The sequence below is a fragment of the Anolis carolinensis genome, chromosome 1 (genome assembly GCF_035594765.1).
Source record: "Anolis carolinensis isolate JA03-04 chromosome 1, rAnoCar3.1.pri, whole genome shotgun sequence".
Lineage (NCBI taxonomy): Eukaryota > Metazoa > Chordata > Lepidosauria > Squamata > Dactyloidae > Anolis > Anolis carolinensis.
In genome coordinates, this window is record NC_085841.1 from 206,934,319 (window position 1) to 206,950,594 (window position 16,276).

At 39.3% G+C, this 16,276-nt stretch overlaps 1 protein-coding gene across 8 annotated transcripts in view; it reads left to right on the forward strand.

The window, feature by feature from the left end:
- lnpk (lunapark, ER junction formation factor) overlaps positions 1 to 16,276 on the forward strand; it is a 76,846-nt gene that overhangs the window by 6,859 nt on the left and 53,711 nt on the right. For 2 of the 8 annotated variants that reach the window (XM_008118956.3, XM_016996720.2), the window contains exons 2-3: positions 7,508 to 7,596; positions 12,197 to 12,241. In XM_008118956.3, the coding sequence (XP_008117163.1) occupies positions 7,570 to 7,596; positions 12,197 to 12,241 (72 nt within the window). In that variant the 5' untranslated portion in view covers positions 7,508 to 7,569. Of the gene's footprint in view, positions 1 to 6,844; positions 7,046 to 7,507; positions 7,597 to 9,654; positions 9,883 to 12,196; positions 12,242 to 16,276 lie in introns of those variants that run through there. The other 6 variants (XM_062964291.1, XM_016996721.2, XM_062964301.1 and 3 more) reach the window with 5 other exon arrangements.

Genomic DNA, 16,276 nt, shown 5'->3' on the forward strand with positions numbered 1-16,276 from the left:
CAGGTCGCTGCTGCCAGCAAACAGGCCTTTTTCCATCTACGACAAGCGAGGCAACTGGCACCCTATCTATCTGATGAGGCGCTGGCAACAGTCATCCATGCCACGGTCACATCTAGGCTGGACTATTGCAACGCCCTGTATGTTGGCCTTCCGATGTCCACGACCCGAAAGCTCCGTATTGTTCAGATTACCGTGGTCTATATAAGATGCTAGTTCTGACCTTTAAAACTCTTTACAGCCAGGGCCCATCGTACCTTAGGGACCGTCTCTCCTTCTCCCATCATCGGAGGTCACAACGACCATCCCAACAAGACTTACTTTATGTACCGGGTCCTAGAGAAGTGCACTTGGAAAGGACCAGGCGCAGAGCTTTTTCTATTTCTGCCCCTGCCTTATGGAATGCCTTGCCGCCCCTATATGAGAGCCATGCATGAGTTAGGGCCTTTTACCCTAGCACTCAAGACCTGGCTCTTTACTAGAACTTTTAATCTATGTTAATTTTATTAATATTTTTATGTATGTATTTTTATCCTTTACAATTTTATCTTATCGCCTAGAGCATCGTGGATGAAGGGCGATTAATAAGTAATTAAATGATGATGATGATGATGATGATTTTACAAATTAAGCACCAAAACATCATGTTATACAACAAATTTGACAGAAAAAGTAGTTGATTACACATTAATGCTATGTAGTAAATACTGTATTTACGAATTTAGCACCAAAATATCACAACGCATTGAAAACATTGACTACAAAAATGCGTTGGATAATCCAGAACGTTGGATAAGTGAGTGTTGGATAAGTGAGACTCTACTGTATGTATTTTTTCTGTTGTAATATTTATGTATTGGATTTGTATTGGTATTCTACAAACCTTAAAATTACTATCAAGTCATGTATAGTTGCAGTAATTGCAGGTTGGCATTGATTTGAATATACTTTATGTCAAATGCTAGGGACTAGAAGTGTTTTAGATTTTGGATTTTTTTCTCCAGATTTTGCAATACCTGTATGTGCATAATGAAATAGACCAAAGTCTAAACACAAATTCATGTGTGTTTCATATACAGTTTATTCATATTATAGTCTGATCAGTATAAACATAATATTTTAAATAATGTTCTCATTAAAGAAGGTTTATTTACATTGAACCATCAGAAAGCAAAGGTGTCATTATCTTAGCCACTCAGGTGGAATATTTTGGATTTTGGGGTATTTTGGAATTTCGAATTCTGTTTAAGGGATGCTCTGTCAGCTCTTGAAAGCTATAGGACTCAAAACAGGCTCACACAGGCAGCTCCGTGGAAACGCTTTATTGAGGACCTTCTTTACAAGATGAAAATGAAGCTGGAACTGACGTATTCCCGCCAAACCCCGAGTATATCCGCCTCCTACCTTCCCCCCTCCCCACATTCACATGTATCTGTTATATGGTCCTTTCCCAGGTTTGAAAAACCAGAGCTGGCCATAAAACCCATCCCTGGCCAGATGGCTCTTATCATTTAGATTATCTCCCACTCCCCATTGCTCTGGCAGGATGTGGAGAGTACAGTTGTTATGAGTGCTGGGCTTTCACATCCTGACATGCTCAACTTACATTTGAATATTTTGTTCAGCATCATATTACATGCTATTGCTTAATGACTTGTGGTACTCTGAATATTTGTCTTCCTGAAGACAGAATTACAAGCTGTGAGATATATGAAAAAGCACCTCAGTTCCATTCCCCTATTCCTGCCTTAGCTGCTTTTTTCTTTGCCAGGATAAATGTTTTCCTCCTATTTGTAGGGCCAAAGGAAGTCTAAGGTGTGATAAATTCTTATTGGAAAAACACCCAAAGGGTTATCCCATTTTCACTCTTGCAGCTGTCTTGTATGTGTGTAGCCTCAAAACCTATGATTTGTATTTTTTTTAAAAAAAACTATTGGGAGCAAACTGTTGTTGTCTAATAGTCTGGGTATTATGTGCAGTTTGACCCTGCATATATTTAAGCTCTGTATATGTCTACTGTTTGGGGGTAGCTTTTTTACACATTGAGTTGTACAAGCCCCAGCAAATAGCACATTGAATTGTGTGGCTATCATGCACAGAGAGGTGCTTTGCACTTTTATATATGTACTGTTCCCAAAGCTTTGGTTCTAAACATACGTTATTGGTATGTAGTTCCCTGACTGACCATTAGCCAGCCTAGTTGGGACTTTGAGGTATCTGAAGTCCAACAACTTCTGAGGATCCAAAATTGCCCTAGATAACTGCTTCAAATCTGGTCCTCCAGATATTTTGGATTTCATTTCCAGAATTCTAGGCCAACATGGCTAATGATCAGGAATATTAGGAATTGAAGTCCAAAATACCTGCAGGACCAAAATTTGAGAACCACTGTTAGATACTTTATCTTCTGAAGTCAGTTCTCCAAATCACTTCCATTCTGGTTCCTGTCTCCTTCTTTTCTTCCACAAAGGTGGATCTGTAATTGGCTAAGCGAACGAACCCAAAGGGTGCTCACCAATGTGTCATCTTAATCATGGAAAGAAGTGACAAGTGGAGTGCCGCAGGGCTCCGTCCTGGGCCCGGTTCTGTTCAACATCTTTATTAACGACTTAGACGAAGGGTTAGAAGGCAAGATCATCAAGTTTGCAGACGACACAAAACTGGGAGGGATAGCTAACACTCCAGAAGACAGGAGCAGAATTCAAAACGATCTTGACAGACTAGAGAGATGGGCCGAAACTAACAAAATGAAGTTCAACAGGGACAAATGCAAGATACTTCACTTCGGCAGAAAAAATGGAATGCAAAGATACAGAATGGGGGAAGCCTGGCTAGACAGCAGTACATGTGAAAAAGATCTTGGAGTCCTTGTGGACAACAAGTTAAACATGAGCCAACAATGTGATGCGGCAGCTAAAAAAGCCAACGGGATTCTGGCCTGCATCAATAGGGGAATAGCGTCTAGATCCAGGGAAGTCATGCTCCCCCTCTATTCTGCATTGGTCAGACCACACCTAGAATACTGTGTCCAATTTTGGGCACTGCAGTTGAAGGGAGATGTTGACAAGCTGGAAAGCGTCCAGAGGAGGACAACTAAAATGATTAAGGGTCTGGAGAACAAGCCCTATGAGGAGCGGCTTAAAGAGCTGGGCATGTTTAGCCTGCAGTAGAGAAGGCTGAGAGGAGACATGATAGCCATGTACAAATATGTGAGGGGAAGTCATAGGGAGGAGGGAGGGAGCTTGTTTTCTGCTGCCCTGCAGACTAGGACACGGAACAATGGCTTCAAACTACAGGAAAGGAGATTCCACCTGAACATCAGGAAGAACTTCCTCACTGTGAGGGCTGTTCGACAGTGGAACTCTCTCCCCCAGGCCGTGGTAGAGACTCCTTCTTTGGAGGCTTTTAAACAGAGGCTGGATGACCATCTGTCGGGGGTGCTTTGAATGCGATTTCCTGCTTCTTAGCAGGGGGTTGGACTGGATGGCCCATGAGGTCTCTTCCAACTCTACTATTCTATGATTCTATGATTCTAAAGCAGTTGCAGTAGTATGGCAACATCAGTGGAAAAAGGGTGGCCAATTCCCATTTTTTTCATGGCTAAGAAGGAGAGAGGGAGATTTTTTGCTTCTGGCATAGTAACAGTGATGGCAGAAAGGAGGTGATTGGTTGAAGAATCCTGCCTGTAGTTTCTCATATTAAATGAGGAAAGAGTGGAGGACATTTCATTGTTCCAGCTAGCAATTCTGAAGGAGGCATTTCATTTCACAAGCACTGCATAGGATGGAATGGTGTTGAGGTTGGCTGAGCAGTGGAAAAATGGCTTTGCATATAAAAGGTGTAGATTACATTTCCTTACATTTTCAGGTAATGCTGGGAAAAACATCCACCCGAGATTAGAGAGTGCCGTGTTTCATCTGTGTAGACTTGCTTTATTTTAGACTACAATACCAAAGGCCAGTGGTGATGGATAATGAGAACTTATACTCCCAAACATTTGAAAGGCATCAGGTTAGAATAAACTACTGGTAGACAATACCAAAATTGATGGTTTGACTTATAGGAAAGCTACTTGTGTTCTCACCAGATAAAACTGTGCTAGATGAAGGACAGGGGTGAATTCATACAAGGCAGCTTCCTATTTTCAAACATGGATTTTGCAGTGATTCAGGCCAGTGCCAGAAGAGATTGATTTTAAATCAAGGCGACATGAGAGAAGTCCCCACGCAGGATCGTGACACATCCGGACGTCCCCTCGGCAACGTCAGATTCTCTCACAACTAGAAGAAGCGACCAAGGCAGTATAACATCAGGAAAAAAGACCAATTTAAATCATCGATTTAAATAGTTTATCATTTTGGAATTCATATATTTCCCAACAAGCATGCATGGTAACTGGTCATTCTGGCAAATAAAACATGGTGTGCAAGTAAATTTAGTCTCTATTCACCATAGGAACATTGCCCTTGTAGTCTGTATATACTTTAAAGATCAGAGGGCGTTTTCTGCTTGAACTTTTGGCAGATGTGTAAGGAATTTAAGGAGAAACACTTATGTGACAACTAAAGTTAACTTGTTTGAAAGTACCACATTGAAAAAAGCAGATCTTGTAGCTTGATCCTGTGCATTCAGAAATAAGTGTCCAGAAAAGACTTTCTCCATGAGATGGAAAGTACATGTTTGTGGTGTTTGGTTAAAAGTTATACATATTCATAATTTGAGAAGTGAATATAGAGATCAGGTAGCTGAAGAACAAACTTACATTGGTTCTGTGAATGGTGTTGGAAAGATACAGTAGGGTGTATTATACACACCTTTGCTTGTGGTTACTTGCTGGTTCTTCTAGCTTATGAAGGAAATTCACAATAACACGTAAAATAATAGATGCAACATATGACTTACTGTATCACTTGCAATTCGTAGAGCATGATCCAATGTTTCAATGTAAGCTCATTGTGTTTTTTCAGACAAATGTGAAAGTCAGGCATTCAGACATGAGATGTTTTCCCTGTGAATGACTTTATTTAACCACAGAGCAAGACTTTCTATTCAATATTTGTCAGGTATTCAGTTTAAAGCATATTTATATTATGGTTTCATTCAAACCATCTTTGTTTTTTTAATTGATCCTACCAAACAAGAGATTTTCCTGCTGCAGAGATACACTTCGTTGCTCAACAGAACCAGACAGGCATTTAATACCATTATCACAAGAGATCTTTTTTAGGTGGTCAAAAAATTACTGGGACAAGAATGGTCCCATTCTGTTGCATTTGTCCTTTGGGTACTTTATCCCAAATAATACAGTTTATTGGGATTAAGGAAGTCCCATACAGTAAGATCCTGGAACTCAGAACTCTTACCCACAGTTTATTTATCTACACTCAAAGAAAAATACTTTCTCCAGGAATTTGCCATGTCCTTCAGGCCATCCAAAGTTATTTCTGCACCCCCCCCCTTTCTTGGCCAGGTTACCATAGAGTCATGCAAGAAAACCTAGAGATTCCTCTAGACAATTTTCTAGGAATCTCTTAAGTGCTACAGTGCAATAATATGGTATGCTGAGACTGGAAGTCAGCTAACTTAACAATGTTCGATTATGTCTGTGGTTTCAGATAACTGTGGTTTAATCAGAAATGTATCTTAGCATTTTACTCCCAGTCCTGGTCCTATAGTCTGCTTTTTGCGCAAGTGCATGCCCAGTCCTAGTTTGATCATGCCTACCATATTCCTGGTTACTGGTTGTTGAGGTTGGTTTTGATACACTTTTAATGATGTTTTTTGTACTCTGTTGTTTTTTAATTGTTTTAATTGACGGTTATATGTTATTATGTTTTTAACTTGTTTTAGTTAGTAAATTTTGTTTGTATGCCCTGGGCTTGGTCCCACCTGTAAGACACCCCGAGTCCCTTCATGGAGATGGTGGCGGGGTATAAAAATAAAGTTGTTGTTGTTGTTATCATCATCTCCAGGACCTTCCACATAGCCATATAACCCAGAATATCAAGGCAGAAAAATCCCACAATATCTGCTTTGAACTGGGTTATCTGAGTTCACACTGCCATATATTCCATTTCAAAGCAAATAATGTGGGATTTTATTCAGCTGTGTGGAAGGGGCATCCAATGGATATGGGGATACTGTATTGTTTTGTGTTGAATATGAAGTAGGAAACTTGAGGTGAGCACTTAAATGGGAAGCAAAGGAGAGGCAGGGTTGTGAGTGCTTGCTCTTGTACATGTTCCCTTTATCCTGTCCAAAAGGATTAGCAGAGATACAGGGCCCTTCCACACAACCATATAACCCAGACTGTAAAGGCAGAAAATCCCACAATATCTGCTTTGAACTGGGTTACCTGAATCCCCACTGCCATATATTCCAGTTCAAAGCAGAAAATGTGGGATTTTATTCAACTGTGGAAGGGGCCACAGATGTCATCAGAGGCAGAAATGGTATGGTGTCGATGGTCCCAGTCTACTGTTGAGCAGTCAGAGTTTTTATTCCAGAATATATAGGGCAAAGAAAGATGCAAATAAATAAACTGTGCTAGAACCCTTTGAACTCGTCTTTATAGAAACTATTCTTTGCAATGTTATTCATGGAACAAATGAAAATTTGAAGAGATGGAATATGAGAGACCCTACTAAAGGATAAATGTAGGACCACCTTGACCTTTATGACCTGAGACACACTATTGGATTAGTGTATCAACAACACAAAACCCTTGAGGAAATGGGACACCCAAACTCAAGATGCTGCCATTTCAAAGTAGCAGTGATCTCCGTGTGATTTTGTGTCCTCGGGCTACAGGGGAAACGACATTGGTCGAAGTTATGCAGTTTGGCTGTTGACTTGATATGGTATACAAAGAAGGATTCAAAGACTACCAAATTAGACATATCAGACCACAATCCCTATTGTTTTGCGTCAACTGAAAACAAGACCCCAAGTAAAAGAGAAGCATTAAAATGTGTTACTTTGTTTGAGAACATCATCCTCTCAACAAAAAAAATGGAAATCTCAAGAACTACTGGATAGCAAGATAGATGTGAGTTTCTCAGATCATTTCTATATGGTTAGGACTAGAAATAGATGCTGGATCAGAAATAGATGCTGGATCAGGCAAAGTTTGTTAGAGTGATTTTTATGCTGAATTTTTTGTACAATTTGTACCCTGCATTCTGACACTGTGCTTCCTAGTGATGTCACTTGCTTGGTAGTCCTTATTAAAGAAAGATTCAAATTTGATTATATCTCTTGGGCAACCTGGTATTTTAGGTGGTGAATTTTCTTTAGAAAGCTTTTTCATCGCACCGCACGTGCAGACAAGATATTAAGTCTGGGGAATTATGGAGAATGGATATTTGAGAAGTTAGATTGTGATAGAGAATTTTGAAACTATGGGCCATGTAAGTTGGGTTGTGTAATTATATGGGTGCCTAGACTGTCATTTGAATTGACTTACATTGTGGTTATATTTTTAATTAAAACACTAATGCTTTACTTGTAGCTGTGAATTGCATTACAAGATTGGCTATAAGTTACAAACAGCCTGTCTCTGCAAACAAAGAAATGGGTGGAATCATTTCCAGATGGCGGGTAAGTAAATTTTCTTGATTAGAGGTTGATTTTTTTGATTGCCTGAAGAACCAGGTCTCAAATGCTGTTTCTGATGCATTTGCTGTGGTGCTTACTGAAGAGCTATACTTGTCAAAAATCATAGAGCAGGTCCAAATTAAACATCACTTCCAAAATAATGGCCTCAAAGTAAGTGATTTATGTATGCTTAGTCAGTTGAAATCAACAGCTGTATGTATGTATGTAAGTAACAGCTCGTATGTTTTATGCTGTGTTGAATTATATCTATCATAGTTCTTCTGGGAAAGAGGTGCTCTGGACAAATGTTCTAGAAAATCATGTTGTCAGCAGCCAAGCACTGATCAAGTAGCTAGTTATTGCCTAGAAAAAAGTACATGCTGCCATAAAATCTGCTGAATGTTGGTAAGTTAGTTTTGTGATGTTTGAATAGTAGCCTTTAGGGCAGCATAGTCCTTTTTGTTAATGAGGCCCATACTTGCTTGAGGATTGTTTTTGAATTGCAATCAGTGCAAGCAGTACTTGCCTTATATTAGGAGTGAGGAAGCTTTGCCATTCTAGGTGTTTTGGGCAATAAACCCCAGTTCCTTACCATTAGTCTTGTTGGTCCCAATAGTGTTTGCTAGCATTTTGAATACAGGCAGTCCCTGAGTTACAAACATCTAATTTACAAAAGAGCCATACTTAAGAACAGGGATGAGACAACAGGAAGTGAGAGAAATCTACCACTCGAAAAGGGAAAATCATTCCTGATAGAGTTATTATGGGGAAAAGAGGTCTCCACTGAAACTTTATCACCAACCTTTGTTTTCACCACAAGCTACATTTTTCAAAATCCAATTATCACAGAGACAGAAAGTGAGATGAAATCTCCTGAACTGGGGCACAGACAGCAAAGCAAACAACACAGGGATGTTGACCCTTTCCTCTAATTTTTTTTGGTTGGAGTTACACTTAAAAATGTACCTGTTCCGACTTACATAAAAATTCAGCTTAAGAGCAAACCAACAGAACCTATCTTGTTCGTAACTTGAGGACTGTACCATGCACCATCAAATCAAATGCACACCTCAATTTTTAAAACCCTGAAACCAAAAAAAGTATTTTCTGGCAAATGTACGGTAATGCACAACAGCAAAATGTGTGCTTTTTGTAATATGCCAATTACAAATATGCTGCCTGCTTAGAATTCCTTCTTTAATAACAATTGTGTTGGAACACCAAAGCTTTCAGGAATGGAAAAGAAAACTTGGGGTGCATCTATGCTGTAGAATTAATACACTTTAACTTCTTTGGTTTAAGACTATGGAGCCATGGAGGCTTTAGTTTTATTAGGCCTTGAGCCTTCTTTGCCAAAGAATGCAGATGCCCAACCAAGCTACAAATCTGAAAATTACATTGCATTGAGCTATTACAATTTAATTACAGATGACACCCCTCAAATAGAGGTGCTTCTGAAACAGCTTCCCCTATTGCTTTGGCTCAGCAATAAGATTACCTTATTATGCAAATATAATGCACACCCTCATTTTGGCAAGGCAATTTAGTAAAAAAAGGTGAGCGTTAGATTCAAGTAATATGTTATTCGTGAGTGTTATAAGAGTGCTATAAGATAGTTATTAATTTCTTCCAAATGGACTTGCAGATACCCTATTAGAAACTTCCATGTCACCATGTTATTAGTAGCTCTGCTCAGGTTTGCTGCACTCAGGCCATGGTTTCTTGGACTGAATCTACCTACCTGTAATGCAATCTTCTTCTTTTTCTGCTGACTTCTACCTTACCAAACTCTATTGTATTTTATTGTGTGTCATGCCTTCTCATGAGAGCTCTGTAAGATAGGTAACTGTTGTTAACCATATGTTTACATACTGAAGTTGACTTGAGGCTAAGAACACAAGTGACTTGATTTATAATTACTTATGACTTCCAATCCAGCTAAAATTAGTTGAAATAAAGAACTAGTAGAAGTAATTAATTTAAGTGGCTAAGAATGTCTATTTGTTTATTAGCACTAGGGATTAATATTAGTTCAGTGTTTCCTGAATTCTGGTCTTTCAGGTGTTTTGGAACTCCCAGAATCCCTGATCATTGTCCAAGGCATCTGAGGTTCATGGGCATTGAAGTCCAAAAACCTGGAGGACTAGAGTTTGAAATTCACTCTTGTAGTTGAATTCCCTATGTGATATATAAATAGGATCCCACCAGATGTTGCTGGACTGCAATTCTCGTCATCCCCCAGCATGCCAAAGGATAAGGGATTGTGGAAATCATATTCCAAAATACCCGGTGGGCTAAATTTTACAATTTCTTCTCTGTGTGTTTGTTTGAATTGTGAATAAGCTAGTGGTGAGCCAACGTAGTCAATATGTTCTGTAAACAGTAAATATGTTCTGAATGACAGTCTGTTTCTCAATTCTCTTTGATTATGGAATGAAAATGTAATTGAAATGAAAACTGTGTATGCTCTGGTTAAAGTACTTATGGTTTTTAATGAAATGCTGTGTGAATTTTTAAAGCGTGAATATAGGGCAGTTAATTTCCATTCTTAGACATGATGTAGGGATTTTATTAATTTTGTGCAGCACTTCTGTTAGATGTTTACATGTCTGTAGATCATGCTTTGTTTTTTCCTCAGTGTGTGCAAATTGTATCATTCAAATCATCTGCTTTAGAAAAGACACATCTTATTAATAGAGTTCCTTCATATTGAAATGAAGATCACTTTCTTTTTTAATGTGCAGGTATATGTTGCTATAAGGGTTAGGGAGAAGCTAACATTCTCAGATTTCAGGATTTGCATGTGCACTGACTCGTGTATTGCAGGTATGCCAATTGGGTTGCCCATGAGGTACATGGTAGCCCCTGGCATCGGTCCAGTGTGGTCCCACTTTTTCAAACTATTTTTTCAGTTTTTATTTTAACTGAAATCACTGTTTGGGGGTAAAAGAATATTTATAAAGGCTTCAGATTAGGTAACTAACTAATATCCTATCCAGAAACAGCATGAAATGTCTTAGTTGGAAGCGATGTAGCATCATTTGCAGTCACCAAAATCAGGGTTGTAGTGACATAGCAATTATTCTCAGGAGGATTTTCATGTTTTAATTAAAAGAAATCATATGCAAAAAATAATACAAATAAATTGGAAGTAGACCAATTTTCTGAATAAATCAATTTGTAAATTATGTTGAGACATCATTCTTTCAAATGTTCCAGATCACAGGTGGGGATGTTATCTTTCCAATACTGGAGTATCAATTTTTTAGCGGCCAAGAGTTTATGAAATATCATTTTCTGCTGACCAGAAGTTAAGTCTTAAGATATAGGGTAAATGGTTTAAAATAATATCTGCATCATCTGTGAACAACTTTCTAGTAGCACATTTATTTGTGTAATTACTTCTCCCAAGAATAAGGAAACTACATGTAGTTTTTAAAACATATGGATTAACGAGGCTTTAGCTGTATTACACCTCCAATAATTAGCCAGTTTAGATAAGCCTTTATTAAATAGACATGGTAACCAGTATATTTGGAACAGCAGTTTTTGTTGTGTAAGACACAATTGGAAATCTATAGTCATTCTTGATATAGATGTTACAATATACTAACCTAAGACCTCCCCCCATCCCAAATGCCACTGCCTTGATGATGATGATGATGATGATAACAAGAATAATAACAACAACAAGCAGTGATTGGCCAAAATTCCAGTTCCTTATACAATTCTGTTGTTGGTATTGCATTTCATTTTTGTGGTAGATAATGCAGTTTATATATATAACTCACTGACTTGGGTAATTGATCAGCCTCAATAAATGCTGTTTCTTTCTTGTTTGTAAGGAAGATTCGTTAAGCTCTTCCTTCCTATAGTCCTTGTAGGAAATGCACACAAGTAATATTTTGTGTAATAAATATATTAGTATTATATTTAAATGGTCTCAATATAAAACCTTCCTTTATTGGTTTCTCTATCCTCTGTCTTTAATCAGTTATCTTTGGACTTACCACTTTGCTTACATTTATTTTGTAAAGCAGGAATTTGTGGCCAATATGTTTGTTTATTTGTTCTTACATTTTAAAACTGCCTAATCATAGAATTGATGTGTTAATAACATGGGTAGCTTGCTTTGATTTTGAGAAAGTAATTGATTTATTTGAGCTGACTATGCCCTATTTTCAGCTATTGATTTCATATATCACAAAATGGATCCAAAATAAACACACTGTTCTAAAAATGAGGTCTAATTATTATTTTCTGCCTTCTCTACATTGGGTCATTCCTTAGTTGCTCAGTTCTTCAAATGGCAGTGTTCTCCAACATGTTGTATTTTTTCTTATTTGTTACAAAGGTTGTGCTGATGGGGAAAATGTTGCTGCTTGTGGTCCAGATGTTTCTATGCTTGTACTTTCTGTCACTTGGTTTGTGATTGTAGAAGTAGTGTTTATAGTAGAATTACAAATGACATTTGAAAAACTGTATATTTTGTAGTGCAAATAATTGAATTTTATCTCCAAATTTAAAATTTACTTGTTGGCAACATGTGTATAATTGAGCTCTTGAGGGTCAAATTTCATGCTCATTTATTTTTCCTTGTAAGCAGGCAAAGCCTTCCACCATAGAAGTATTGGAAAAAATTGATAAGGTATGTTGTATTTTTTATTGTTTGTTGTGAGAGCTAAATCTAGCAATTGAATTCTTTTCTAATATTTGTATATTGTATTTTTACTTGGGCATAAGATGAATCTAGATATAGTCATAGACACAGTTACGTTAGACCCATTAAATGAATGAGAATGAATGAGAATTCATTATCATGATTAACTTAGTTCTATAAAATTTAGGGGGTGTATTCTTAAATATAACCAGATCGGGATCAGACAAGAGCCTGAGCTATGAGAAGTACCTGACTTGCAAGGAACTTTTTTAATGTTGCCAGTTTACGAGGTACTAGGTACCTCGTCTGGAACTGTATCAAAGTTGGCGTCCAAGTTAGAGCGTAATCGAGCGACTTTATCTGCAAAATGATGCATGAACTCGCTGCATCGAGCGACCGAGTTGTCAAGTGGCTCCTTCCCTTCATGAGGATGAAGGAGCTCCCGGACAACCTGGAACAACTCTACTGGTCTATTTGTTGCAGACGCGATGCGGGCAGTCGAGAAATCTTTTCTGGCTGCCTGCAACGCTACGGAGTAGGCCTTAATAGAGGCTCTAGCCCAGGGGTCCTCAAACTTTTTAAGTGGAGGGCCGGTTCATGGTCCCTCAGACTGTTGAGGGGCCAAATTATCATTTGGAAAAAAAAACGCACAAATTCCTATGCACACTGCACATGTCTTATTTGTAGTGCAAAAAAACCCCAACAACAATTATTTGTTTGTTTGTTTGTTTATAACATTTATACCCCACCCACTCTCATCCCGAAGGGGACTCAGAGCAGTTTACAAGTTGTATGTACATACAATATATTATATTATTAGCATAGCACAATATTAGCATTATATATTACTATATTGTACTATACCACTATACTGTAATATTAAGAATATTACATTTAATATATAATTAATATTATTATATTGTATTATTATTAGTATTATATTACATTATAATATTATTATCAATATTATATGTATATAGGTACACAATATATGATATTATTACCATAGCACAATATTAGTAAATGAAAAAACAATACAATATTTAAAAATAAAAACAATTTTAACCTACATAATCCTACCAGGATTTCAATGGGAAGTGTGGGCCTGCTTCTGGCCAATGAGATAGTCAAGTTAATTAGGACTGTTGTTGTTGTGTGCCTTCAAGTCATTTCTGACTTTGGTGAGCCTAAGTCTAAAACTGAGGACGGGGGCCAGGTAAATGACCTTGGAGGGCCGCATCCGGCCCCCGGGCCTTAGTTTGGGGACCCCTGCTCTAGCCCGTGTTCGGTCGGTGAGGCTCTGAATCTTTTGCCACTTGCACTATAATCCCCGCCTCGCTCGCTTCATCAAGGCCAGCTCCTCAGTGAACCAAGGAGCCGACCTGGCTCTGCGAAGCGAGAGGGGACGTTCAGGGGCGATCGTGTCAAGAGCCCTGGCCATCTCGGTGTTATGGAGATCGACCAGGGTCTCAACAGGATCATCAGCCGACATGACAGGAAGTTCTCCAAGAGACATCAGGAATCCATCCGGATCCATAAGTCTCCTGGGGCGGACCATCTTAATCGGTCCACCACCCCTGCGGAGGTTTGGAGCGACAGTAAGTCTAACGCTGATCAGATGATGGTCTGTCCATAACAATGGAATAATATTTGGCTCTTCCACACCGACTTGTCCACCGTCCGTCACAAATACTAGGTCTAGGGTGTGTCCAGCCTGATGAGTGGGGCCAGATATCACTTGGGACAGTTCCATGGTCATCATGGCAACCATGAAATCTTGAGCCACACCAGATAAGGGGGCCTCCGCGTGGATGTTGAAGTCCTCCAGGACAACTAGTCGCTGGGAGACCAACACCAAGCTAGAGACCACCTCTGCAAGCTCAGGCAGGGAGACTGCTGTGTCGCGGGGTGGACGGTACACAAGTAGAATCCCCAAACTGTCCCAGGTATCCACCCTCAGATGGACACACTCAAACCCAGACGATTTAGGAACAGGGCATCTGGTAAGGGGGATGGAATCCTGATGGACCACTGTCATACCACTTCCCCGCCCCCCGGGCCTGGCCTGTTGATGCACTCCGTAGCCTGGAGGACATAGCTGGGTAAGATTGACACCCCTCAGCTCATCCAGCCAAGTTTCGGTCATGCAGGCCAGATCTGCCTTTTCATCCAGGAACAAGTCCTGGATTACTGCTGACTTACCATTGACAGATCAGGCATTTAACATCAGGATTATAGGCAATGCATGATATTGCAATGTAACTTAGATGGTAGTTGTAAGTATAGCGGCTGTGAGCTAAAGAAATGAAATGTGCAAGCATGTAGTTTTCTCTGCAATGTGGAGCTTTGGGTGCTGTTCTTGGAGGCTTTCATGGAATCATAGTTGGAAGAGATCACAAGGGCTGTCTAGTCTTTCAGTGCCCTTTTATGTAATTCATCTGGCTCTGGAGACTTGAATTCATTTAGAGTAGCCAGATATTCCTGTATTGCTGCCGGTTGTGAGGCCTCCCTGAGTTGGGCAGGATATAAGGGAAATAAATAAATAAATATTGCCCTATTGCATCATCAGCTCCATTGTCCCCATGTTGAGCACTGCCACCATTTAGGAGAAGACTTAAGCAAAGAAAGTGTTGAACAGTTCTGCATTTTCTCTGTCCCCTGTTACAGTGTGGTCATTGCCTGTCCACAGTGGCTCTACCATTTCTTTGTTCAACTAAAAAAAGGACTTTTTATTGTTTTTACACTGTCTATCAAGCCTGAGGTCATTCTGTGCTGTGGCTTTTCTAACTTTCTCTCCACACACATGCTGACTATTCAGTTGAATTATTTGGTGATTTCTCCCCCTTTCCATTTATTGTACAGGCTGGCCCAAAAGTCACAAAGGGGTCTATGTTTTAATAACTTTTTGAAAATTATTTTTCTTTATTATTGAGATTTGATTTTTTTACACTTAAAAAAGGTAAAGGTTTTCCCCTGACATTACGTCTAGTCGTGTCCGACTCTGGGGGTTGGTGCTCATCTACATTTCTAAGTCGAAGAGCCGACGTTGTCCATAGACATTTCCAAGGCCATGTGGCCAGCATGACTGCATGGAGCGGTGTTACCTTCCTGGCGGAGCGGTACCTATTTTTTAAATTATTTTTTAAAAAAACAATTGTAAAACACTCACAATATGCATTACAAACATATACACATACACATAAAAGACAACCCACCACCCACAATACAATTACCCCTCATCCCACCCCCAGTTAGACCCACCACATTGACTCCCGACACTGAACAACGTAGAGTTTATGCATAATTTTGTTTAACCTTCTGTGCTTCTGGATCAATAAATTCCCCTTGTTTTTATTATTTAGAGTCCCCCGTCAGATATGCTAAGGCCAACTTCCAATTTCTTTCAAAAACTTCCTGACTTTCATGTTTCAGATTGCTAGAAATCTTGGTCATCTGTGCATAATCCCTCAATTTATCCTTCCAATTTTTAATACTTAATGTTTTTTCACCTTTCCAGTCACTGGCAATTGTTATGCGTGCAGCCGGAAAACTGTACAGGCAGATTTCTCTTTCTGGCTGCACTAGTTCATCACTGAATAATCCTAAAAGGCACATCCCTGATTTTTTTTTTACTTTGTTGTGGATTATTTCATTTGTTTCTTTTATAATGTTTTTTCAATAGACCTGCACCAATTCACAAGACCACCTATTGATCTCACATTTGCATGTTTTCGAACTGCTAGGTTGGCAGAAGCTGGGGCTAACAGTAGGAGCTCACCCCACTCCATGGATTCGAACTGCTGATCTTTCAGTCAGCAACTTCAGCAGCTCAGCAGTTTAATCTGCTGCTCTACTGGGGGGTTCCTTTTTACCCATAATGTACTTACTTAGGTGATCCCTCGCAGTTCGAGGATGATGGTCCTCCATTTCTTGGAAGACGCCTGTGCATGATTTTTTTTTTTTAATGTGTGGAGGTCGGTGCACGGCTGGTCAACACACAGTCTTCACAGAGTGAGGTCCCAG